At 41.8% G+C, this 22,669-nt stretch overlaps 1 protein-coding gene across 7 annotated transcripts in view; it reads left to right on the forward strand.

The window, feature by feature from the left end:
- ADAMTS6 (ADAM metallopeptidase with thrombospondin type 1 motif 6) overlaps positions 1–22,669 on the forward strand; it is a 405,198-nt gene that overhangs the window by 158,489 nt on the left and 224,040 nt on the right. For all 7 annotated transcript variants that reach the window (XM_073584243.1, XM_073584241.1, XM_073584240.1 and 4 more), the window contains one exon: positions 18,609–18,652. In XM_073584243.1, the coding sequence (XP_073440344.1) occupies positions 18,609–18,652 (44 nt within the window). The remainder of the gene's footprint in view (positions 1–18,608; positions 18,653–22,669) is intronic.

Genomic DNA, 22,669 nt, shown 5'->3' on the forward strand with positions numbered 1-22,669 from the left:
CCGGTCCGCGGCCCAGCACCGGGCCGCTGCAGTGCCCTTGCTGGTCCGCGGACACAAGGGGAACCAGGGGCGGTCAGTGGCGTAGTGGGGGCTGGGGCGGCGTGCAGCAGTTCTTAGCGGCGGCCAGGGAGCGATCCAAGCAGCTCCGCTGCCTGCAAGAGGGAATAGCAGGAGCGGAGCTGCAATGACCCGTCCACTGCGTCCAGCTTCCTGCCCGCCGCCTGCGCTTCCTGTCTCTGACTGACACAGAGAGGAGAGCGCGGCCGCTGCTGTGTCAGAGCGAGGAAGCGCGGGCGGCGGGCAGGTGAGAGGAGAGAGGTGGTGTCTATGTGTATGTATAATGTGTGTGTGTCTGTGTTGGTGTGTGTCTGTGTGTTGGTGTGTGTCTGTGTGTCTGTGTGTTGGTGTGTGTGTGTGTTGGGGTGTGTGTGTGTGTGTGTGTGTGTGTGTTGGTCTGTGTTTGTGTAGCCTGGCCCTGGAGGAGATGGGGACATGAGGAGAAGGCCATGAGGGGAGTGATGGAGAGACGGCAGTGATGGGGTGAAGGCAATGATGGGGAGAGGGGAGTGATGGGGTGAAGGCAATGATGGGGAGAAGGGAGTGATGGGGTGAAGGCAATGATGGGGAGACAGCAGTGATGGGGTGAAGGCAATGATGGAGAGATGGCAATGATGGGGAGAGGGGAGTGATGGGGTGAAGGCAATGATGGGGAGAAGGGAGTGATGGGGTGAAGGCAATGATGGCGAGACAGCAGTGATGGGGTGAAGGCAATGATGGAGAGATGGCAATGATGGGGAGAGGGGAGTGATGGGGTGAAGGCAATGATGGGGAGAAGGGAGTGATGGGGTGAAGGCAATGATGGGGAGACAGCAGTGATGGGGTGAAGGCAATGATGGAGAGATGGCAATGATGGGGAGAGGGGAGTGATGGGGTGAAGGCAATGATGGTGAAGGCAATGATGGGGAGAGGGGAGTGATGGGGTGAAGGCAATGATGGAGAGATGGCAATGATGGGGAGAGGGGAGTGATGGGGTGAAGGCAATGATGGGGAGACAGCAGTGATGGGGTGAAGGCAATGATGGAGAGATGGCAGAGATGGGGTGAAGGCAATGATGGAGAGATGGCAATGATGGGGAGAGGGGAGTGATGGGGTGAAGGCAATGATGGGGAGACAGCAGTGATGGGGTGAAGGCAATGATGGAGAGATGGCAGAGATGGGGTGAAGGCAATGATGGAGAGATGGCAATGATGGGGAGAGGGGAGTGATGGGGTGAAGGCAATGATGGGGAGACAGCAGTGATGGGGTGAAGGCAATGATGGAGAGATGGCAGAGATGGGGTGAAGGCAATGATGGAGAGATGGCAATGATGGGGAGAGGGGAGTGATGGGGTGAAGGCAATGATGGGGAGACAGCAGTGATGGGGTGAAGGCAATGATGGAGAGATGGCAGAGATGGGGTGAAGGCAATGATGGAGAGATGGCAATGATGGGGAGAGGGGAGTGATGGGGTGAAGGCAATGATGGAGAGATGGCAGAGATGGGGTGAAGGCAATGATGGAGAGATGGCAATGATGGGGAGAGGGGAGTGATGGGGTGAAGGCAATGATGGAGAGATGGCAGTGATGGGGTGAAGGCAATGATGGGGAGAAGGGGGTGATGGAGCACTTATTCAAAACCTATGGTGAGTTGAGTCACATTATAAATGTTATTTAATTATAAGTATGCACTGCTACACTACAACCGCGTCCATAGCCCCGCCCCCTTATGACCAAAGCCCCGCCCATGCCACACCTCCATCCCCGCCCTGCCGGGCCATGGAAGAATGGTCTTGCTTGAAACCGGTCCCTGGTGCAAAAAAGGTTGGGGACCACTGTTCTAGGGGACTTATCTCTGAATTATATAAAAGATTATTGCCTGCCCATCTGGAGACATATCCACTGACTGCTGCTAAGAATAAGTGGGAACGGGACGTTGGCCCCCGACGGAGGACCAGTGGTCCGATATTCTAGAACAGGTCCCTAAAATGGCGGTTTCTGAGTGCCAGCGGCTTTCGCAAATATATCCCATTCACAGGGTATATAAAACACCCAGCTTATTATTTAAAATGGGACTTAGGCCCAATACACAATGTATTAGGTGTGGGCAGGATGATGCCCACTTGATGCATGTTATGTGGGAGTGCGGGCACATTGGGGATTTCTGGAGGCAGACCCTGGGACTCATAGCCCAGGTATACCATATTACAATACGACCGTCACCTCGTCTATGTTTGTTGAATTTGTGGGAGGAGGGGGTTGACCCGGACTCTGCAGTGGCCCTGGGAATAGCACGCATCCTGTATCAGGCAAGAAAGATACTTGCATATCATTGGTTGGATCCTATGCCACCAACATTGTCAGAGCTTAAAAATAAACTAAATAATGTCATCAGATTGGTAAGGGGGGCTTATTTAAAGAGAAATGCAATAAGCAAGTTTTACAAAATTTGGCAGCCATGGATGGAGTCACCGGGTCTCCCCTCGGGTGCACTGGTACGGGATGCGATGATGGACCAGTTGCTGTTGTGCTTGCGATGAGGGGATGCTTGGGGGGTGAAAATAAAGTCTAGTGCCCTTTGTGGCGAAGTAGATTTTGAGTGGCGTGGTGGGAGGGGGCTGGGGTGGATTGGACCTGATATCCGCGGGGGGGCGAAATATGATGCGGAGTGGCACGGCTGGCGGGGATGGTTTTCCCGCTGAAATGAGGCACTGATGTATAATTTTGATTTTTGTTTATTTGTGGAGCCATGTTGTTTATAGGCTCAATTTTATGCAAATATCTGTGTTTTGAGATTTCTTCTTTTTATTTATTCTTACACAGGAAGAGTTTTACCCTTTAAATAATATCTGCTCTCAATGTAATTTTTTACTAGCTATATAAGATGTCATATTCTTTCTGTATTGATTCCTGAATGTTTAATAAAAAAGATCTGATTCGAGAAGAAAATACCTGGAGTTAAGTCCTCTGCTTGTAATTTTTTAGTCACTGTAAATGGGTGCTCTAGCAATTTTTCCAGCTCGGTCACCTGATTCCACTGACTTTCATTTAGCATCAGTTGAGGGTTAGCCATGTCTACAAGAAAGGTTTTCAGTTCAACCAAGCGCTGAATCATTAAGCAAGTACTGCCCCATCGTGTGGCTTGATCAATAATTGCCCCTTTTACAGCACGTCTCTTCAAAATTGAGTCAACTTTAGGGGTTCTGGCAACAGTAGCCAATTTTCTCACCTTGCCAATCAGTGCAGCAGCATGTCCTTCTTGCAGACTGTCTCTTATAGCCAGCTGTAGCGTATGCACAACACAGCGCATGTGATGAATGAAAGAACATATTGACACAGTTTCAACAAGATCATCTAAACTATCATGTTGCTGTTCATCTGAAGCAACTTCAGTTTTCTCCTCAGTTACAATACTGTGTTCCTCTATTTCAAACATTTCTGTGTCTGTGGACCCAGAATGTTCTTCTAGCTGCTGGTCACCATCATTACTCTTTCATTAGCTTAATAGTACTTATCATATTTGAAGCATTGTCAGTTACGACAGAAAGAACTTGCTCTTTTTTAAGTTCATAGTCTTGCAGAACCTTTTCCACCAAGACCTGGAGAAACTCACTGGTGTGATGAGCTTTGGTGTCTTTTACTGCCAATGTCTTGGTAACTATTTCATTTTTGTCACAAACAAATCGGACATTGATGGCAAAATGGTTCACTCTGTGACGTGTGCAGGCATCCATTTTAAGAAACAGAAAGCGTCCATTGAGAGTTTTTTTAAGTTCTTCCTTTTGTTTAAAAGCTTCTTCGATTACTAATTTTCTAATACTCTCTCTCTCCAGTGAAACACCAAGCTTGCGGGCCATTTCCCCATTCAGACACAGAAAAGCTGGTCGTGAAAATAATGAAATAGGCACACTATCCTTTACAACAAGCTCTATGATCTGTTTTTAAATGTATCTACTGTCATTGTCACAGTAACTTTGTCACTGACAAAATATCTTGCAACTGATGGCTGCAAAGTTCTCTGCTCCTTTGTTTGGCTGGAAGAGCTGGGCACTGGTTCATTGGTTTGGATGCAGTCTTTCTCATCCACTGCTTTCAGTACTTCTGGATGAAAGCGCTGTAAATGTCTCTTTAGATTAGAAGCTCTGGTAGGAGCATTTTTATCTTTGCCTGAATATGCACTCATCTTGGCTTCACAGCATTTGTTTTCGTCTGGATCATTTGTCATACACTGACAGACATAATGTTTTCTATCTTGAGTGATGGTGAAATGTTCAAATACAGCTGATTTAATGTGATGCTTCTTTGACATTCTCAGGTTTTTAATTCTGCATTCACAATCCAAATGACTATTGTTTTTCCTAAAAACAATTGTACAAAATTTATTGCCAGGTCATACAACTGATATAGTGGTCAGTAATACTGTTATTATTCCTCATGTACTCACAGTTAACTGATGCAAAGTTTGTTGAAAGGATAATACTTCTTACAGTCTTCCTCTTCTGAGTAGCAGGCAGCTGTGAGATGCTTGGAAGACGCACACCTAGTATGATCTAGTCTAGAGGAGGAGCTTTACTACTAAGAATCTGCAACACATTTTCACTTTCAGTTTCATACATTGTAAGTAAGGGGGTTGGGGCAGCATGAGGTTAACCAAGTATAAGATTAGATAAGGGCAGTCGAGAACAGTGACACACAAGAAGTAAGAAATGTCTCTATCTCCAGCAGAACTGCTTATCACTGTTGTTCATAGTTTGATAGAACATATATATTTGAGTAACATTTATAAAATTCATATGAAAGTTCAATTATGAAATATTAATACATTTTTTTTAAAGCTGGAGTCGGTACATTTCTACCGACTCCAACCAAAACTAACTCCGACTCCACAGCCCTGGTTCGGGTTCTGAATGGGTTAAAATGCCATACCGATTGACTGATAAACATGAGGGAAAGTTAAGAATTGTTGGGATTATTAGAAAACACAGCATATGTGAATCGTCTACACTAAGCTAATATACTCAACAAATAAGTTCATTCTCCTTCTGCTCACGGCATAAAAATAAAATATTATTTTTCTAAGCCCATCAGCAGCACTCCTCTGGGGCCACTGAATAATATTGTCTTATGTCTAACATCTGATTTCGTTCTGTCCAGGATGGGAATTGATTTCACTTCTAAAACTGATGCTGAATACTTACTAGAACGAGCAAAAAATAATCTCTATCATTCGGTCTGTGTAGAAGAGATCTCTGATATATTGGCTCCCAAGAAGTGAAGTAATAAAGGAGGGTACAACTGTTAGTTTTTTTCTTTTCCATGTTCCTTATATCACCAGCCTATAAACGAAATTTACTTGGTTCCTTATGATGTGCTGAAACTTTGAGGGTTCGTACGTTGCGTATTTTTCCATGGAAAAACAAAAGCGTTTTACAGTATCCGTAAAGTGAATGGGATTGTCACAGGGTTACCGCAGCGTCTGATTGCTCTTACTCCTGCTCTGAGAAGAAGCACTTCTCCTTTTTAATGGTGTTTATTTCTTTTGATGGAACAGGGATTAATAGACCATATTGGAAACTGAGCTCTCAGCTGAGCTCGGTTAGCCACTCCCATTCCATTTAGAATGTGTCCTGATTCAAACCCACGTCAGAGCTAGCTTATGCTACATGGCTTAGGAGGAGAGGAGTTATCTGTGACTGTCACATGGTTTGTAAGTGTGATAGAATTCCTTTCCCTCATCTTACTTTGGTCATTCCCCTGTCCTCTCCCTGGTGCATTCCTCTGTCATATGTGAGTGAATATTTGTATGCTTGGTATTTGTATCCTTGTTTGTCTTGCCTTGTTCGTTGGGTTGGTGTACTACGGTCCATGGCAGCACCCCTCTTTCCTGGGGAAGAGAACAGATGGAGGGCTGATTCAGGAGATAAGACAAGGGTGGCGACCCCGGCATCTTCACCTTCAGAAGTATCCTGGGGAGTAGGGTGAGCTAGGGCACCCCCTAGTTATAGAGACAGGAAATGGCTCGTGTTCCAGGGTAACCTGACAGCTGAGTCATGACAGGGATTCCTAAAATCTCATTCAAATGCTACTTATTTTTCCTTACAGATTTGAAGTTTCAAAGTTTTTTTTTTTTTTTTTTTTTTTTTTTTTATGTGCAACTTTTTTAACCTGTTAACACAGAAAAATCTGCAAATGCTAAACGTATGCCCATACCCTCTGGGCGCAGTCGGACTGTCGTATAATTGAGACTAAGATCGGAACACAGTGCAGGACTGGCTGGCAGCTGTCATATTTGGGTCGGGAGAGCCGCTGGCCTATTCAAGCAGTCTGATCTCGGTCCAACTTATAGTACCGTCCGACTGCGCCCTAAAGGGTGATCAGTTCAAATAATAAAAGCTATTTCTCAGTCAAAAAGATTTCTTGCCTTAATTTTTTTTTTTCTAGAATAATATATATATTTTTTTTTTTTGGGGGGGGCGGCAATTGTCCTGACACATCCACCATTTTAGAGGCTGGCACCTCTCTCTCAGCCATATGCAACAGTTGTGCCATTGTAGCATATGGTATGCAGACACCACTGTTAGGAATGGCGGAAAGCACTAAATAAATAAATAATAAAGTGCGTTCGCTGCTCGGGGTCCACCGTGCAGAAGGTGTTTAACTGCTGCTAATTAATGGCAGACGCGCTATATGGTGGTATAATACGCACAGGTTCAACGTCACCCGATGTGCACAGAGCGGACTCTGTTAACTCACATAGGCTCTGTAACAGAAACATTAACTCCAAGCCTGTTGGACTCACAGGTCTCAGTGAAATTGCTTGCACAGTATCAGGTCACAGGACACGGGTCCAAGACAGGGGACAGCGTCCGTCTATACCTACCGTGCGTGCGGTGTCGCTACTGCGGACGTCGGTAAGTGCTGCTGAATGCAGCGCAGCGGCAGACACAGCCGCTATGCGATAGTGCCGTGAGAGACGAAACACCACCGGACGCTAGTGTAGAGGTACGGTGCGCACAGTGGTCTATGGCTTGCCACTGACTGGCGCTGACTCTTCTATAGTTCCCTATCCACATGCGTAATATCAGAGGGAGGGGAATCTTAATAAGTCAGTCACCAGAATCCTACATCCATCACCATTCACACATCTAGCAAGAAGAGTCTATACTAGCGCATGGCCGAGCGGCCATGCAGGCCTTTTATAGCTGTGCGCTGCCGGGACCTTCCAGATCTCTGAGATGGACCAATCAGATGTGGAGAAGGACCTGAGCACGTGACTCCTGACCTCCAATGAGAGAACATCTCATGAGCATGCTCAGTGGAGCAGCAGAGAGACTTAGCCTCAGGAATGGCTTGCTGCAGAGCAGCATGTGAGGCTCTGGATTCCTGTTGTGTCGCTGCAGGAATCCGACGCCTAACACACCACTGGGAGCACAGGCAGGAGAAAGGCCCCTGTGCAAAAAATATATGGACCCTTCCCAGTCCAATAACATCATGAATAATTTCACCTGGTTTGGAGTTGGTAGTGGCCCCCTTACTACTTGGACCTGCCATAGAGTGGTGGACACTCTGTGGCAGTATTATGTGGACACTGAGTGTTACCATTTTTTTTTTTTTCTGTATAGCGAAAGTATTAACAGTATGGCATTTTTATTTGGGCAATATAAGTGGAAAATGCACTCTGAATTAAAATATTGTTTACAGTCTTCTACACTTCCAGGACAGTATAAAAGAATGAAGCCAAGTGCATTTATACGTACTGCTCTCAGAATCCGAGGTAGCTTCTAAAATTCATGATCATTTATAGCAAAGGGTACATTATTCTATATGATATACATCTCAACTGCTGCATAAACTCTTTTTAAGGAGTAAGGGGAGCTTCCTGTCGACCATTTTCATAGAATGAACTATAAAAAAAAATATTTCATATTCAAAAGGATTAAATGCTTTGAAATAATACCAAAAAAGGCTACAATTGTTAAGGCTCATCCATTAGAACAATATATGCATACCAAAAAAGAAAAAATGGAGCCAAGACCAATTAGATAAAATATCAGATTTTATTATCCAAAAATTAATAAAATACATGTTTATAATGAATCAATAGAATAAGATGAGGGAACCAGCAACACCCAGTTACCACACACAGATAAGAGAAGGTAAAAAGTGGCAGTATGTAAACAAATGCATATAATGGTTCTAATCCAGTAGAATGCACAGAAGGTTAGAGATGGTGCTCAGATTTTATTACCCACCACACTTGAGGTGGGGAGGAGGTACCAAAGGAATTATATATTTATTCCTTAAAAAGGCATAATTTTTTATATCCATATTCATAAAGTGCAATAGTTCATAGTAGTGTGATCCAAATAGGACCCACCACCTTTCGTGTCTACCTCTTTCCTCATAGACTGTAAGCTTGCGAGCAGGGCCCTCATTCCTCTTGGTATCTGTTATGATCTACGTGATTATTGTTATGCTGTAATGTCTATTGTCTGTACAAGTCCCCTCTGAAATGTAAAGTGCTGCGGAATATGTCGGCGCTATAGAAATAAAAATCATTTATTATTATTATTATTATTATTATTATTATTATTATCTACAAATGAATGATGATGACAGATCAATAATAGCCACGAATAGGCAGGAATGATGGTACAAGACTGCAAAGAGGTATGTGCTTGTGTACAATATGTATGTATGTGTATATATATATATATATATATATATATATATATATATATATATATATACCAGTATGCCCTCTATGCAGGAAGACACAATTCCTTCTCAGTATTCATATAAAGTGCATAGCCCGATATCAAGAGTAACTGCTGCCATAAATATATCCTCTACTACAAAAAGTAGAGATAGTCCTGGGGCTAAGTATCTAAAAAGGCCGGGCAAAATCCGAATATATGCAAAAAATGATAGGAAACCTATTGCCAAAACCAACCTTCCTGTGAAGTGGACTGCGGGACCCCTTTTAAGGAATAAATATATATAATTCCTTTTGTTACCTCCTCCCCACCTCAAGTGTGAGTCCCATCTATATCCTTCTGTGCTTTCTACTGGATTATAACCATTATATGCATTTGTGTTATGAAGGAGTCACCGAAGGAGGAAAAAGCAAAAATACAAGCTAAGTCCAGAAAACCGGAGAGGTTGGTAGCTATCGGATTGCAGACCCCTGATCCTATCCACAACAACTAACAGTAGCCGTGGGGGGTTCCTACGATGCCCTATACCCCTTGATCACAGCCGGAGAACTAAATAGGCCTAAAGAAAGAAAGGGGAAATCTAAACTGCCCCAGAGCAGACCCCAAAGCAATAGGCAGCCCCCAACATATAATGACGGTGAAGCAAGATGAAAGCACTAACACAGATAGAAAGATAGGTTGAGCAAACGATGGGGCCCAAGCTAACTAAAAAGGACAGGATAGAAAAGCTGCTGTCTGCAATCCATAAAAAAACCCTACCAAAAAATGTCCCAACCGTCTGATAGGAAAAACAGGCCCTGAAGTCGCTAGGACTTCAAAAAGACTATATCAGCACTCAGGTAAATTCTGAAGACAGAGCAAAGAGACAAACTGATCAGAGACAAATGGAACTCAGCACACCCCCGACCGGGGATGGCTGAACTCCAAAAAACAAGGTAAACAAAACTAATAAGTTCAATAGCAGAGCAAAAACTTATCTTTGGGAAGCAGGAAACAGACTGGTCTCCAGGAATCCAGCAGAGAAATCATCAGCGACTCAGAAGGGCGTCGGCTGCCTTATATCCAGTCAGAAGTTCCTGTTACCCAGTCATCATCTACCAGATCAGGTGTTTGGTAATCAGCCTTACTACCTTCCTTCACCAGAAGAGGGAGTTCATCAGACATCGACGGTGAAGGGGAAAATGAACTCACAACACATTTGCTTACATACTGCCACTTTTTACCTTGTGTGGTAACTGGGTCTTGCTGGTTCCCTTATCTTATTCTATTGATTCATTATACACTTGTATTTTATTAATTTTTGGATAATAAAATCTGATATTATATCTAATTGCTCTTGGCTCCATTTTTTGGTATGCTTTGAAATAATGTAAGTTTCTTTCCTCACCTGAAGAATCCCACTATGTTGTACTGCAGTGCCGACACTCAGGTGCTACCCACTACTCTTTGCTTAGTGTCCTGCAGCTATGATGTCTCCAACTTCCCACATGAACACTGTAGCCAATCATTTGTCTCAGCGGTACGCCCTGATGCCAGTGATTGCCTGTAGGGGTTATGTGGGCACTAGGGAATATCATCGCTACGACAGAGTAATCATGGACTGGTGGGGAACTCTTTGGAAAGATGCTCGAATTGCACTAGGAAAGTACGTTTGGCTGTATGGTGTACTGCACTCTTACTATATGATGTCCACGTGCTTCCATTCACATTCTAGTGTTGAATAGAGATAACATTTAAGTTCTGTGTGAAAAAATGATTTCTGGTTTCAAAACCGTACTCCTTGCCAGTAGGGGAACCAATATTTCTACGGTAGGTCAAAAAACACGGACTTCTCCAGTCGTGGAAAATTAGCATCCATATGATATGTTATGGAGTCTGGCTTAGTTTATTCCATAGTGCCACGTGAAGGTATGGACATTTGGCGCTATTACAGCTTGGCAACACTAGCTTTTTAACTGTATTTATTTTTTTAGATAGGAGTACGGGATTCCAAATCTAAAGAAAATCTGTCTGCCGACCAAGCCAAGGTGGCTTATCATTTCAACGAATGCTCCAAGAAAAGCATTTTTGCAATGACATTGAGTTACCCAACTTCAAAGGAGAAATGCATTTTCTAGAGCCATAACTGGGTAACCGCTGCTACAAAAGCTTAGTCATGGTCCAGACGCTGGGATATTTGTGGCAGTTTTTACATTGAGACAAAGCTAAGAATAGAAAAGCTTATTTTCATTAGAACATATATTATATTATACATTTCCTCCCTTTGGCTGGCGTTTTTCCTTCTTGGTTTTCCAGTTTCTCTTAGAAGCTAGACATATAGGGTAGGATGAGTATTTTCATTTGGGTGTAGGAGCGTTGTTGTGGCACACCACCTTCTGTGCTCTCAAGTTCATTTTTAGACAGCGAGGAATTGTTTGTTCCCTTCCTTGCTGTAAGAACCACATTGCATATTAAGCATGCAACGCTGTTATAATTGAGGGTTACAGTGGGAAAAAATATGTATTTGATTTGCTGCCGAATTTGCAAGTTTTCCCACAAACAAACAATGGCGAGGTCTGTAATTTTTAACGTAGGTACACTTCAACTGTGAGAGGCAGAATCTTAAAAAAAAAAAATATCAAAAAAATCACATTGTGTGATTTTTACATAATTAATTTGCATTTCATTGCATGAAATAATTATTTGATGCAATAGAAAAACAACTTAATATTTGGTACAGAAACCTTTGTTTGAAGTTACAAAGGTCAGACGTTTCCTGTAGTTCGGAGCTGTTGCTGGGCAACATTGAGTTTCAGCTCCCTCCAAAGATTTTCTTTTGGGTTCAGGTCTGAAGACTGGCTAGGCCACTCTCGGACCTTGAAATGCTTCTTACGGAGCCAATCCTTAGTTACCCTGGTTGTGTTTCAGGTCATTATCATGCTGGAGGACCAAACCACAACCCATCGTCAATGCTTCAACTGAGTAAAGGAGGTTGTTGGCCAAAATCTTGCGATATATAACCCCATCCATCCTTCCTTCAGTACGGTGCAGTCGTCCTGTCTCCTTTCCTGAAAAACACCCTTAAAGTATGATTTTTCCCCCACCATGCTTAATTATTGGGACAGTATTCTTGAGGTTTGTACTCATCCTTCTTCTTCCTCCAAACACAGCGAGTGGAGTTGATACCAAAAAGTTCTATTTTGGTCTCATCTGACTACATGACCTTATTCAATGTCTCTTCTGGATCATCCAGATGGTCATTGATGAACTTCAAACAGGCTTGGACATGTGCTGGCGTGAGCAGGGGGACCTTGCAGGGCACGTAGAATTTTAATCCATGACGGCGTAGTGTTACTAATGGTAATGTTTAAGACTGTGGTCCCAGCTCTCTTAAGGACATTGACCATGTCCTCCCTTGTAGTTCTGGTCTTATTCCTGACCTTTCTCCGAATCATCCTTACCTCACGAGGTGAGATCTTGAATGGAGCCAAAGACCGAGCAAGATTGACAGTCTTCTTGTGTTTCTTCCATTTTCTAATAATTGTGCCAACAGTTGTTGCCTTCTCACCAAGCTTGCTGGTCTATTGTCCTGTAGCCCATCCCAGCCTTGTGCAGGTCTACAATTTTGTCCCTGGTGTCCTTTAGACAGCTTTTTGGTTTTGGCCATGGTGGAGAGGTTGGAGTGTATTGACAGGTATCTTTTATACAGGTAATGAGTTCAAACAAGTGCAATTAATACAGGTGATGAGTGCAGAGTAGCAGGGCTGATTAAAGAAAAAACAGGTCTGTGAGCGACAGAATTCTTGCTGGTTGGCAGGTGGTCAAATACTTCATGCTCTAAAATGTTATTTAATTATTTTCAAAATCATACAATGTGATTTTCTATTTTTTTTTTTTTTTTTTTTACATTGTCTCTCACAGATGAAGTGTACTTGTGATTAAAATTTACAGACCTCTCCATTCTTTGTAGGTGTGTAAATTGGCAGTGTATCAAATACTTATTTTCCCCATTGTATGTTGTGCACAATTGACACATTTTCTCTAACAATATATGAAATCTGTAAAGGGAACCTGTCACAAAGTTTGGCCGATAAGAGTTACAGCCACCGCCTTTCAGGGCTGATATACAGCATTCTATAATGCTGTAGATAAGCCCCCAATACGACCTGCAAGAGAAGAAAAATAAGTTTCATTATACTCACCCGGGGGGTGGTCCGGTCCGATGGGAGTCGCAGGTCTTGGTCTGGTACCTCCCATTTTCTTGCTCTGCTGCCCTCCTGCTTGCTTCATGGCTGCCCGGCATCACGCTCCTGCGCAGATGTACTTATCTGTCCTGTTGTGAGGGCAGAGCAAAGTACTGCAGTGCACAAGCGCTGGGCCTCTCTGACCTTTCCCGGCGCCTGCGCACTGCACTACTTTGCTCTACCCTCAACAGGACAGGCAAATACCTGTGCGCAGGAGCGTGATGCCAAGGAGCGGTGAAGCAAGCAGGAGGGCGGCGATTGTAAGAAGATAGGAGGCCCCGGACCAAGACCTGCGACACCCATCGGACTGGACCGCCCCCTGGGTGAGTATAATAAAAGTTATTTTTCTTTTCTTGCAGGTCGGATCGGGGGCATTATAGAATGCGGTAGATAAGCCCTGAAAGGCAGTGGCCGTAACTCGTATTGGCCAAACCTGGTGACAGGTTTGCTTTAAAAGCTTGACTTTTTGAAATGTACAAAGTGTAATTGATAATGTATGAGATGAGCAAATAAATTTGTAGGATCCTGGTCCAGCGGCCAGGTAAATATTCCATGATCTCTGCGAACCTCCTCCTACTTGCTGCCAAATCCAGCTCCTCTTTTGATTATCTGACCTGTTGTGACGTCCCGAGTACAATGTTGTAGCGCCAGAACGGCTGATCGAAAGATGAGCCTGAGGTACTGATAGGTAGTAGACAGTTTGCAAGGCTTCTGGATCTGTGTCCTGCGAATCAATTAGCTCAACTTTAGTAATTAAAGAATGTGTACACCTCTGGAGGGATTTTTATTTTATGTTTTAATGTGCACTATTGGCTAAAAATATATATTTTTTTGCAATTAGGTTTGTTTCAAATTTTTAGACTGTTTAGCTTCTGCGGCCTCAATTCATCACTGTACATTGCTGGCTAAACAGATGTGCAGAGTCTGCAATATACGTGTAATAGCAAAGAGAAAGGTGTTAAGTAAAAAAAAAAAAAACTGGCTGCTATTTAGGGGTCCTACATAGTGGACTCCCACATTAGCTTTGAATTTCCAAATAAGTTATGCAAAAGGGGTTTAATAAGCACTCTCACCCCCCAAGAGAAAACCAAAACACTCTGACCATCCTAGTAAATAGTTCCCAAACGTTCAGTGACCTCTTTTCTTCATTTTGCTCCCCTTCAGCCCCCTTATGATCTGTTATGTTTACACTCTAATCTTCCTGCCTGCGCTCCCTTTGTTCCTCTACACTACGTTCCAATGATGTTTTGCCTTCTGGCTTCTCTGCTAAAAGGTGCATCCACCCCAGTTTTTTCACTCCTGTCCTAACTCGTAGAGCCATCTTGAGACTCGCATGCAGTCTCAAGGTGGATGCATTGCTGTTCATAATGTTTCTCTCTCCTAACACTTCTAGTCTGCATTGTTCTGAGACTCTCCTACAGTCAGGAACAGCGCACAGTTTTAACAGCATGTAAATTTATAATATTTTAGGCTTTTAATAATTTATGTGCCCAGAAAATCTCTTTATCATCAGCAATCTGAATCGGTTAATCCCCAAAGGGATGTAAAAAATGACTTCTATATCTAGTGTAACAATTCATACGTGGATAGAATATTAGTGTGTGCATGTAATATGTTTATTTATTTAGACAGACCGATATGATATAGGCACTTTAGCGTTACGAAAAGTAATACCTCTGGTTATATAGTTGTTAAATACATCAATGTCATAATTTGTATATACTGTTTCATTGCAAGCTTACAGCTGAGTCAGAAGGCTGACACACATGCATATATCTGAACCTTTACAAGCTCATGCACATTCCTGCTGGTGATATTTTATCTGCTTTAGGAAACTGATTACAAATTTTGTTTAAACAGACCAATAAAACATATTGCTAGAATGGGACTTGAAGAGTGTTTGTTTGGTTTAGGAGCTAAGAAACTACATAGAAAAATAAAACATGACTAAAGTTGGCTATGACTTTAGATACTGTCAGCTATCTAGCCTACCTGCCTCCGCTGTGAGTGTGTTCTCCATTAAGTAAGCTATTGCCAGTCTCCGCTGGTGTTGGCTTATATCTATCGAGATCACAAGAATTGGGCATGTTGAGATTTAACATCCCCAACTTGTCTTTTCCCTTATATCTGCCTTTTGCAGTAATGTCATGACGGCCCCGTACAGATGACATGGTTGACCACATTTCATGGTCCTCCAGGTTGATCTCAATTTGTGACCAGTAAACTATGTACAGATCTGTGGCAGTTCAAATGCGCCGTGGCTGCCACACTCAACTGATTAGTGGGGTATTGGGAGCTGGACCATAGCATCTCATCTTAATAGCCTATCAGAAGGATGAGTCTAGGAGTCCTCAATAATAGTACTTGGGTGCCTCTTTAACACTATATTTGTGCAATTAATTTGAAGCTCTGTATCAGATCTACATTCCTTAGTTTTACGGTTCTACAAACAATGGGAAAATGTATCATTCCCTCTAACCCAACCACATTACTTTTCAGAGTACTGTGATACTCCGCTTGGGTTTGTTGGAGGTCCCAGCAATCAGACCGGTTATGATCAGCAAGCCATCACATATTCTGTGGATAGGTGGTAACTTACCCTGTCTCCTGAAGACGTCAGTGCAGATCAGCTAGCCGCAGATCTCCCGATCCGAGCATGACCGCTTCTTGTGCATCTGTGAGGCTGTGACGCTCGGGGCGAGGACGCCACAACTAGTCCGTACTTGGATCAATTTGCACGGACGTCAGCATCAGCCCTTAATCTTTTAGTGTGATGCTAACTTGGTGACTTCTATCTAGTGCTTGCCTATTTTACATAGTTTAACTTTTGAGGCCTCCGCCTGCCTGCTGCAGCAACAGTTAACTAGAAAGGGGTTTTTTTTCTTCCTTTTTTAAGCAGCAGGTCATCACAAAGATCCAGCATAGCTTTTTTTTTTTTTTTTTTTTCACTGCTGGCTTGCGTCCATATGGCATGAGGCCAAACACTGTAAGCATTTTGTAGCCTGCGGTTTACACCGGCTTGCTGAAAACGCCGACACTCCAGTCGCTGGCACGTAATTAAACTGATTTGTGGTTTGACCATTGGAACTGTAGTACACAACTGTGACCAAATATGCTACACGCTAACAAAATAATGCAAGTTCCTTCCAAGTGTTTTATAGTGTACCAGTGTTTAGGGCAGTTGGTAACGATTCCTTTCCAGCTTTCATGCAGTTAGGTCAGTGGCCTCAGAGATCATTCTTCTTGGAGTTGCTCGTACGTGACAACTGTAAATCATTCCCAGATCTATTTTATAGATTAATTGTAATGGATCATGTGCGCTCCGATGAAGGTTAGCTCGCGGTGATGTAAATCATGCTCTCATTCTCTCACCTATACTAATATGTAACCAGGCAGGACTTGTCTAACCCTACATTATTTAATGATGCAGTAAATAAATACCAACTTACATTCCAAGTTATATGTATATATAGATATCTATCACATATATCATATATAATTATAAAATACTGAGCCAAAAAGCTGGAGATAGGGCAAATGGTCTGTAAAATGCTCAATGTGGAATGCAATTGGTTTCTATGGTGAGCACTGATTAGACTGTGTTCTGGAGAGGTTAGATTCACATGATGTAATTATGTGAATACTTCCTCAGCCAGGTCTGTAGAGTGCAGAACACAGTTTGACATCTTACTTCCATGTATAATATTCTGAATGTTTACTATTGGAACCTACAGTGGGGAAAAAAGTATTTAGTCAACCACCAATTGTGCAAGTTCTCACACTTAAAAAGATAAGAGACCTGTAATTCACATCATAGGTAGACCACAACTGAGAGTCCAAATGAGAAAACAAATCCAGAAAATCACCTTGTCTGATTTGGCAAGTAGCCTTTGTTACGGTGGTCCCAGCTCTATGCAGGTCATTCACTAGGTCCCCCGTGTGGTACTGGGATTTTTGCTCACCGTTCTTGTGATCATTTTGACTCCACGGGGTGAGATCTTGCATGGAGCCCCAGATCGATGGAGATTATCAGTGATCTTGTATGTCTTCCATTTTTTTATTATTGTTCCCACAGTTGATTTCATCACACCAAGTTGCTTGCCTATTGCAGATTCAGTCTTCCCAGCCTGGTGCAGGGCTACAGTTTTGTTTCTGGTGTCCTACGAGACCTCTTTAGTCTTCACAATAGTGTAGTTCGGAGTGTGACTGTTTGAGGTTCTGGACAGGTGTCCTTTATACTGATAACCAGTTCAAACAGGTGCAATTACTACAGGTAATGAGTGGAGGACAGAGGAGCCTCTTAAGAAGCTACAGGTCTGTGAGAGCCAGAAATCTTGCATGTTTTTAGGTGACCAAATACTTATGTTCCATCATAATTAGAAAAATAAATCTTGCCAAATCAGACACGGTGATTTTCTGGATTTGTTTTCTCATTTTGACTCATAGTTGTGGTCTACCTATAATGTCAACTACAGGCCTCTCTCATCTTTTTAAGTGGGAGAATTTGCACAATTGGTGGCTGACTAAATACTTTTTCCCCACTGTATATACCATTTTCTGGAAGTCAGTGGAATTTTTGTCCTCTCTACTACTGTTTTCCAGTAATATTTTGATATATATATTTTGTTATAAATGGAAAGTTCGTTCTGGGGAATCTTCATCAGGCAAATCTTCCTGGGAAAAGATATGCAAGTTAGCTCTTTCTCTGGCGGGAAATAGGTGACTCTCTAGTTCCCCTAATTGGGGAGGCTTACAAGTCTTTAACAAGCTTTGCAATATGACTCCAGCCACTCGAGTCTTCTCCAAAAGTAAAAGGCCCACATCTGCAGACAGCTGTTTGATAGTTCTTTCCCCTAAATGTGTAGAGCAGGATTCTGGCTCGGTGCGACGCCTTGGAGGTCTTTGAGGTACCGTTTTTCTCTTTGAGTCCACCAGCTAGTTTTGCCGCTAATCCTTTGCCTAATGCCTCCCACCTAGCCAACCAGTTCTGTGAGTGGAGTGCGCAAGCACTGAAATGGTTCTCTACAGACAGGTGAAGACGCTGGTTTGTCAAAATATCTTTAGCAATGTTGGAATGCTCGGTTTGATTTCTACGAAAGTTACTTCCTGTGACTGACAACTTGCTCTTTCCCGCTGAGGGCTTATTTGCAGTGGTGGTTGGAAATTGGTTGTCCAGTCTGCATTGATTAAAAAAAAAAAAAAGGTTTCTTGTTTGTAATTTTCATAGCTGTAAAACAGAAATGTGCCTTTATGCCTGTATTAAGTTCCATCTCCAATGGTCTTACTTAAAGAGAAAGAAGTTCTTATTTATTGCATCCCAATAAAATGCTGTAAATGGAGAGTCGCTGTATGGTCTGATGTCCCTTTATATAATACATTTTTTGACATCTAGTAAGAAGAGTATTTATTAAGCAAAAGGGATAACCTTCATCCTGACACCACTGTATGAAGATAGTTTGAGACTTGGTTTGGGACCCCAGACCTACCAGATGGGAGACTGGGGAATTGAGTATAATACTGCTAAAAACAGATTTGTGTTTTCACTTGAAAATTTTTACAAATGCCAGATGATCACTGCAAACTTGTACATCCTCCTTTATTGTAACTCTCATTTTCCCCTTTGTATATTGACAGGTATGACATCTGCACTTACAAAAACAAGCCTTGTGGCACTTTGGGTATGTATTCCACATTTACTATGATGTGTTATATTCTGCTCACCCTGTCCTCCCTTTCACTTATCAAAAGCTCATCTCTAAATATAATCGTACTTTTGCGTTCAGTTTTATTGTAAAAACTAATGGAAGAATTAAGTTGGTCTATAAAATGGCTCCTCGGAATCCCTTCTGGCACTTGCCGACTTCATGTTGTGTAAGAAATGATTTCATTTACCGGATTAATATGTCAGAGCTGGGTTTTCACAATTTTGGTAATGTCAAAGAGTTGGTGATGATGGGGGTATTCTTGTAGAAAACCTAAAAATTGTTGAAAACTGCTACGTTCTAAGTGCAATAGATTTTGTTGTCCCCTGTACGGTTAGGTTCACACTGGTGTATTTTCTCTCATACATTAATCACTCTTTGATCAGAATTTGATCATACTGTGATCCAATTTTCTCAGATGAGTAGAAGATGGAAAAAAATGTCTCCAACTTCTCCATTCTGTGAAAATTGGATCATAAATACTGTCATTTGCATGAGCCCCTACAGGAATAGATGAAATCCAGGAGCTAATATGTACTTCTGATGCCTACATTTATTTTATTTAGATCTATAAAAATTTCAGCTACCAAGCCGCCCAATGCCAGGCCAATAAAAAGCTTGAAACAGATGCTGTGTTCTACTTGCAATAGATTTTTTTCATCCTCTGTGATGGGAATGAATGAACCAACCCCAGAAGCCAAGTTACAAATATGTACTTCTGGTGCCCATTTTTATTTATTTTTTTGCTATTTAGTCTATAAAAAAAACCAAGCCACCCAATGCCAGGCCAATTAAAAAGGTTGAAACTGTGTAAAGGAACACTGTCCCAATCCAAGTACTTGATGATCCTCTAGTGGACCTTGGTTCTGATATAGTAATGAATTCCAAAGGCTCACCAGTAGAAAATCCCATTTAGAGCTGACTTTGAAGCCAATTGCTTGCCACAGTGGTGAATTTCTGATTGGCCGATTCACAAATATTCTTTTGGACCTTCTCGAATACTTGTCCTGTGTGCAGTTCAATGAGTAACTAAACATGTAAATGTTCTGTATAGATGGAGGTTTAATCCCCAGAATTATTTCCTTTTCGACGGATCAAATAACCCCGGTCCTGCACTGATGGACTCCCATAGTCTGCCATGTTTTGTTCATCCCTGTTCTGTGATAGTCCAACTATAAGTGGCTGAAGGTGCAATCAATTTATCATCAAGTTGAGCTTATTGTGTTTTATCGCATGAAACTTATATCTCCAATCCACGGGATAGTTCATGAATGTATCATCTCTGGAAGACAGCTGCTTAATCTTGCAGAGATAATTTGATCAATTCAGAGTCTGTGATTGATGTTGATGGGTGAAGATTAAGCCATTTCCATTCTAAGGAAACCGTGCCCATGCAAGACCACCACTCTAATGTATTTACTCAGGATTGAATGCTCTTGACTCCAATTCTAGTGATCGTTGTAGCCTCAATAATGAGATATTTATCACCTGTCAAAAAGATGGGTGATCCTTTTTTTTTAATTTAAAGCACCATTCCAGCATTTTTTCATTTATTTCAGCGCTGACATGGTGACACTAATCAAAATTTCCTGACCCTTGGTACTATCTTGTACCGCAACTTCTGACTGACCAGAAGTAAGAGGTAATGGTCACAAGCTCTCAGTGCAAGTCTGAGATGCTCGTTCTGGCTGTCATAGACATATGTTGAGCTGTGACTTGCTAAACCGATTCGGCAGGCCACAAACTGCTGGAGACCGATAGGAGTGGCGATGATAACAGATGTAGATGGTGACTAGGAAGTATGAGACTATGGACAGGCAACGTAGATCAATAATATCACTCCTAGGCTCCGGTGAAAAAAAACGAAATGTTAAATGATGCTTTAAGGAATAGTCCTTATAACATAGCTAGGAATTACAGAAATGTGAGAGCACCTCGAAAGCAAATGGCAAAATGCTACTATGTACCATAGATATAAATAAGGATATGCTGAATTTGTGAAAAGCCAAATCTTATACCAGTGCAGGCTTTCATATCCTGCCGGGTCAGCATGTTATTAAAGGCAAAGTTTATCTTATTTATCACTATTAATTAAATCATAGAATTAATTCCAAAAATCATTTCAGGGACTGTGCAGTGCACCACAATCAAGTTAGCATGAGAAGAACATTTATTCAGTCGAGTGTTAACTCACTTGGCCAGGCTTTGCAAAAAGTCTTACTTTCCAGTTTCAAAACACCAGGAATATCTTTCGGTCATCTGCCAGCTTGTAACAAATCACAGGTTCCTTCAACCGGAAACGTAACACATGCCAATCAGATCATTCACTGACCTCTTAAGAGCTCATTCTGTCTTTTGAACAATCATGGCATTGGATATATTCTGTAGTGGTCCATTCAGTTATTCTGTGATGAAGGAGTTCATTTCTCCTTTGGGCATGCTCTCTTCCAAGTGTGTGTTTTTCCAAGAAGCAGGACACAGTAAATGGTAATGTGCTGTATGTTCTTTTCAATTTTTTTCCTCTACAGTACAGTTATCCCATTTATTGTATAAATCTGTGTGTAAATCAAAAGAAAAGTTGGATTGTGGAGCCGTTGGTAACTGAGCCTTACTTTAGGTTTATTCATGTACAGGAAAACATTGTAGAAATTGATTTACCTTGGAGATTAATTATATTGAATCATTTGGACTCTCGTCCTCTGCACCTTAAAACATCTCCAGAATCTGTCCACTGAATAAAGTCATTCGCATTTAGGTTAATAATTAGTCTTCATTTTACTAGACTCTCTCGTCTGCATCAAGGCTCATATTCATGTCCAGCCACTAAACTGTTGACGCTACCCTGTGCCATTCATTGCACTGGTTGCCCATCTAATATAGAAAACTTATAAACTTATCACACTTTAAAATAAAGCTCTCCATGGTGTTGCATTGCTGTACACCTGCTTCCTATGTATTTACCTCCTTATCTAGGCTCCATGCTCTGCGAGTGATCAAGGACTAACATCTTCCATATAACATGGGTTTGTTTTGTATTGCACCCATTTTTTAATTTTTTTTTTTAATGCTCTTCTACAGAAAGTGTAAAGCATGCTCATAAACATATCTTACTCTTCTTCATTTACCCCACCCCATTCTACATTATCCCTTCACTTCATATTTGTGTATATACAGATTCTGGCTCGTCTCTTGATCATGCAACTTTTTGTGTACTTTGCATTTTTATAGAAAACTAGTACTTTTTCCGCTAAATTTTCATAGACTGTAATTTCTTGCGAACATTACCCTTACTTCTCTTGTTTGAATTGTTACTTAGTTGGTAACCAGGTGATGTCTTATTTTGTTTATGTACAATTTGGGACCAGCAGTTTGGCAAAAACCAAGGCTGATGCCATCTTAATATAGTTTTGACTATAGTTGTACCATAAAAATGCTTTTTTCAACATTTTGAAAGATATTTTGTCACAAAGAAATGCAATTTGGTAGTTGTTGCCTCTTCAGGCATGTGGTTACTCAACTTTAGTATCGTCAACATGAATATATTGTTCCAACAATTTTCTCGTTATTGAAAAGTTAAATCTTATTCCAATGTGGAAAATCTTATTCCATATTGTGGATATTAATATTCATGTTTTTCCCTTAGAGCGCAAAGCTTATGATTTCCAACCTTGAGGGAAACTTTCAATCTACTAAAAGGCTTGTCATTTACACCTGTATTGGATTGTAAAGAAGACAAATAGCCAGTCCTGATCTACCAGATCTACCATTTTGTCCTTTATAGAATTTTTCCTTTTGATGACATTCTCTTTCTATACAAACCATAGGTAGATTTTGGAAAAAAGTATTTTTTGGAAGGCACCATTCACACGGACACCAAGGCTTTTGTTTTCACCTGATTCAAGATGACATACATATGAAATGTAAGAGATCCCATTGTACTTTATGTGCTTTAGATGTTGCCAATAGCAGAAAACACCAGAAAAGCGATAGAAC

Source organism: Dendrobates tinctorius, unplaced genomic scaffold (genome assembly GCF_039654945.1).
Source record: "Dendrobates tinctorius isolate UK_male_01 unplaced genomic scaffold, ASM3965494v1 ptg000083l, whole genome shotgun sequence".
Lineage (NCBI taxonomy): Eukaryota > Metazoa > Chordata > Amphibia > Anura > Dendrobatidae > Dendrobates > Dendrobates tinctorius.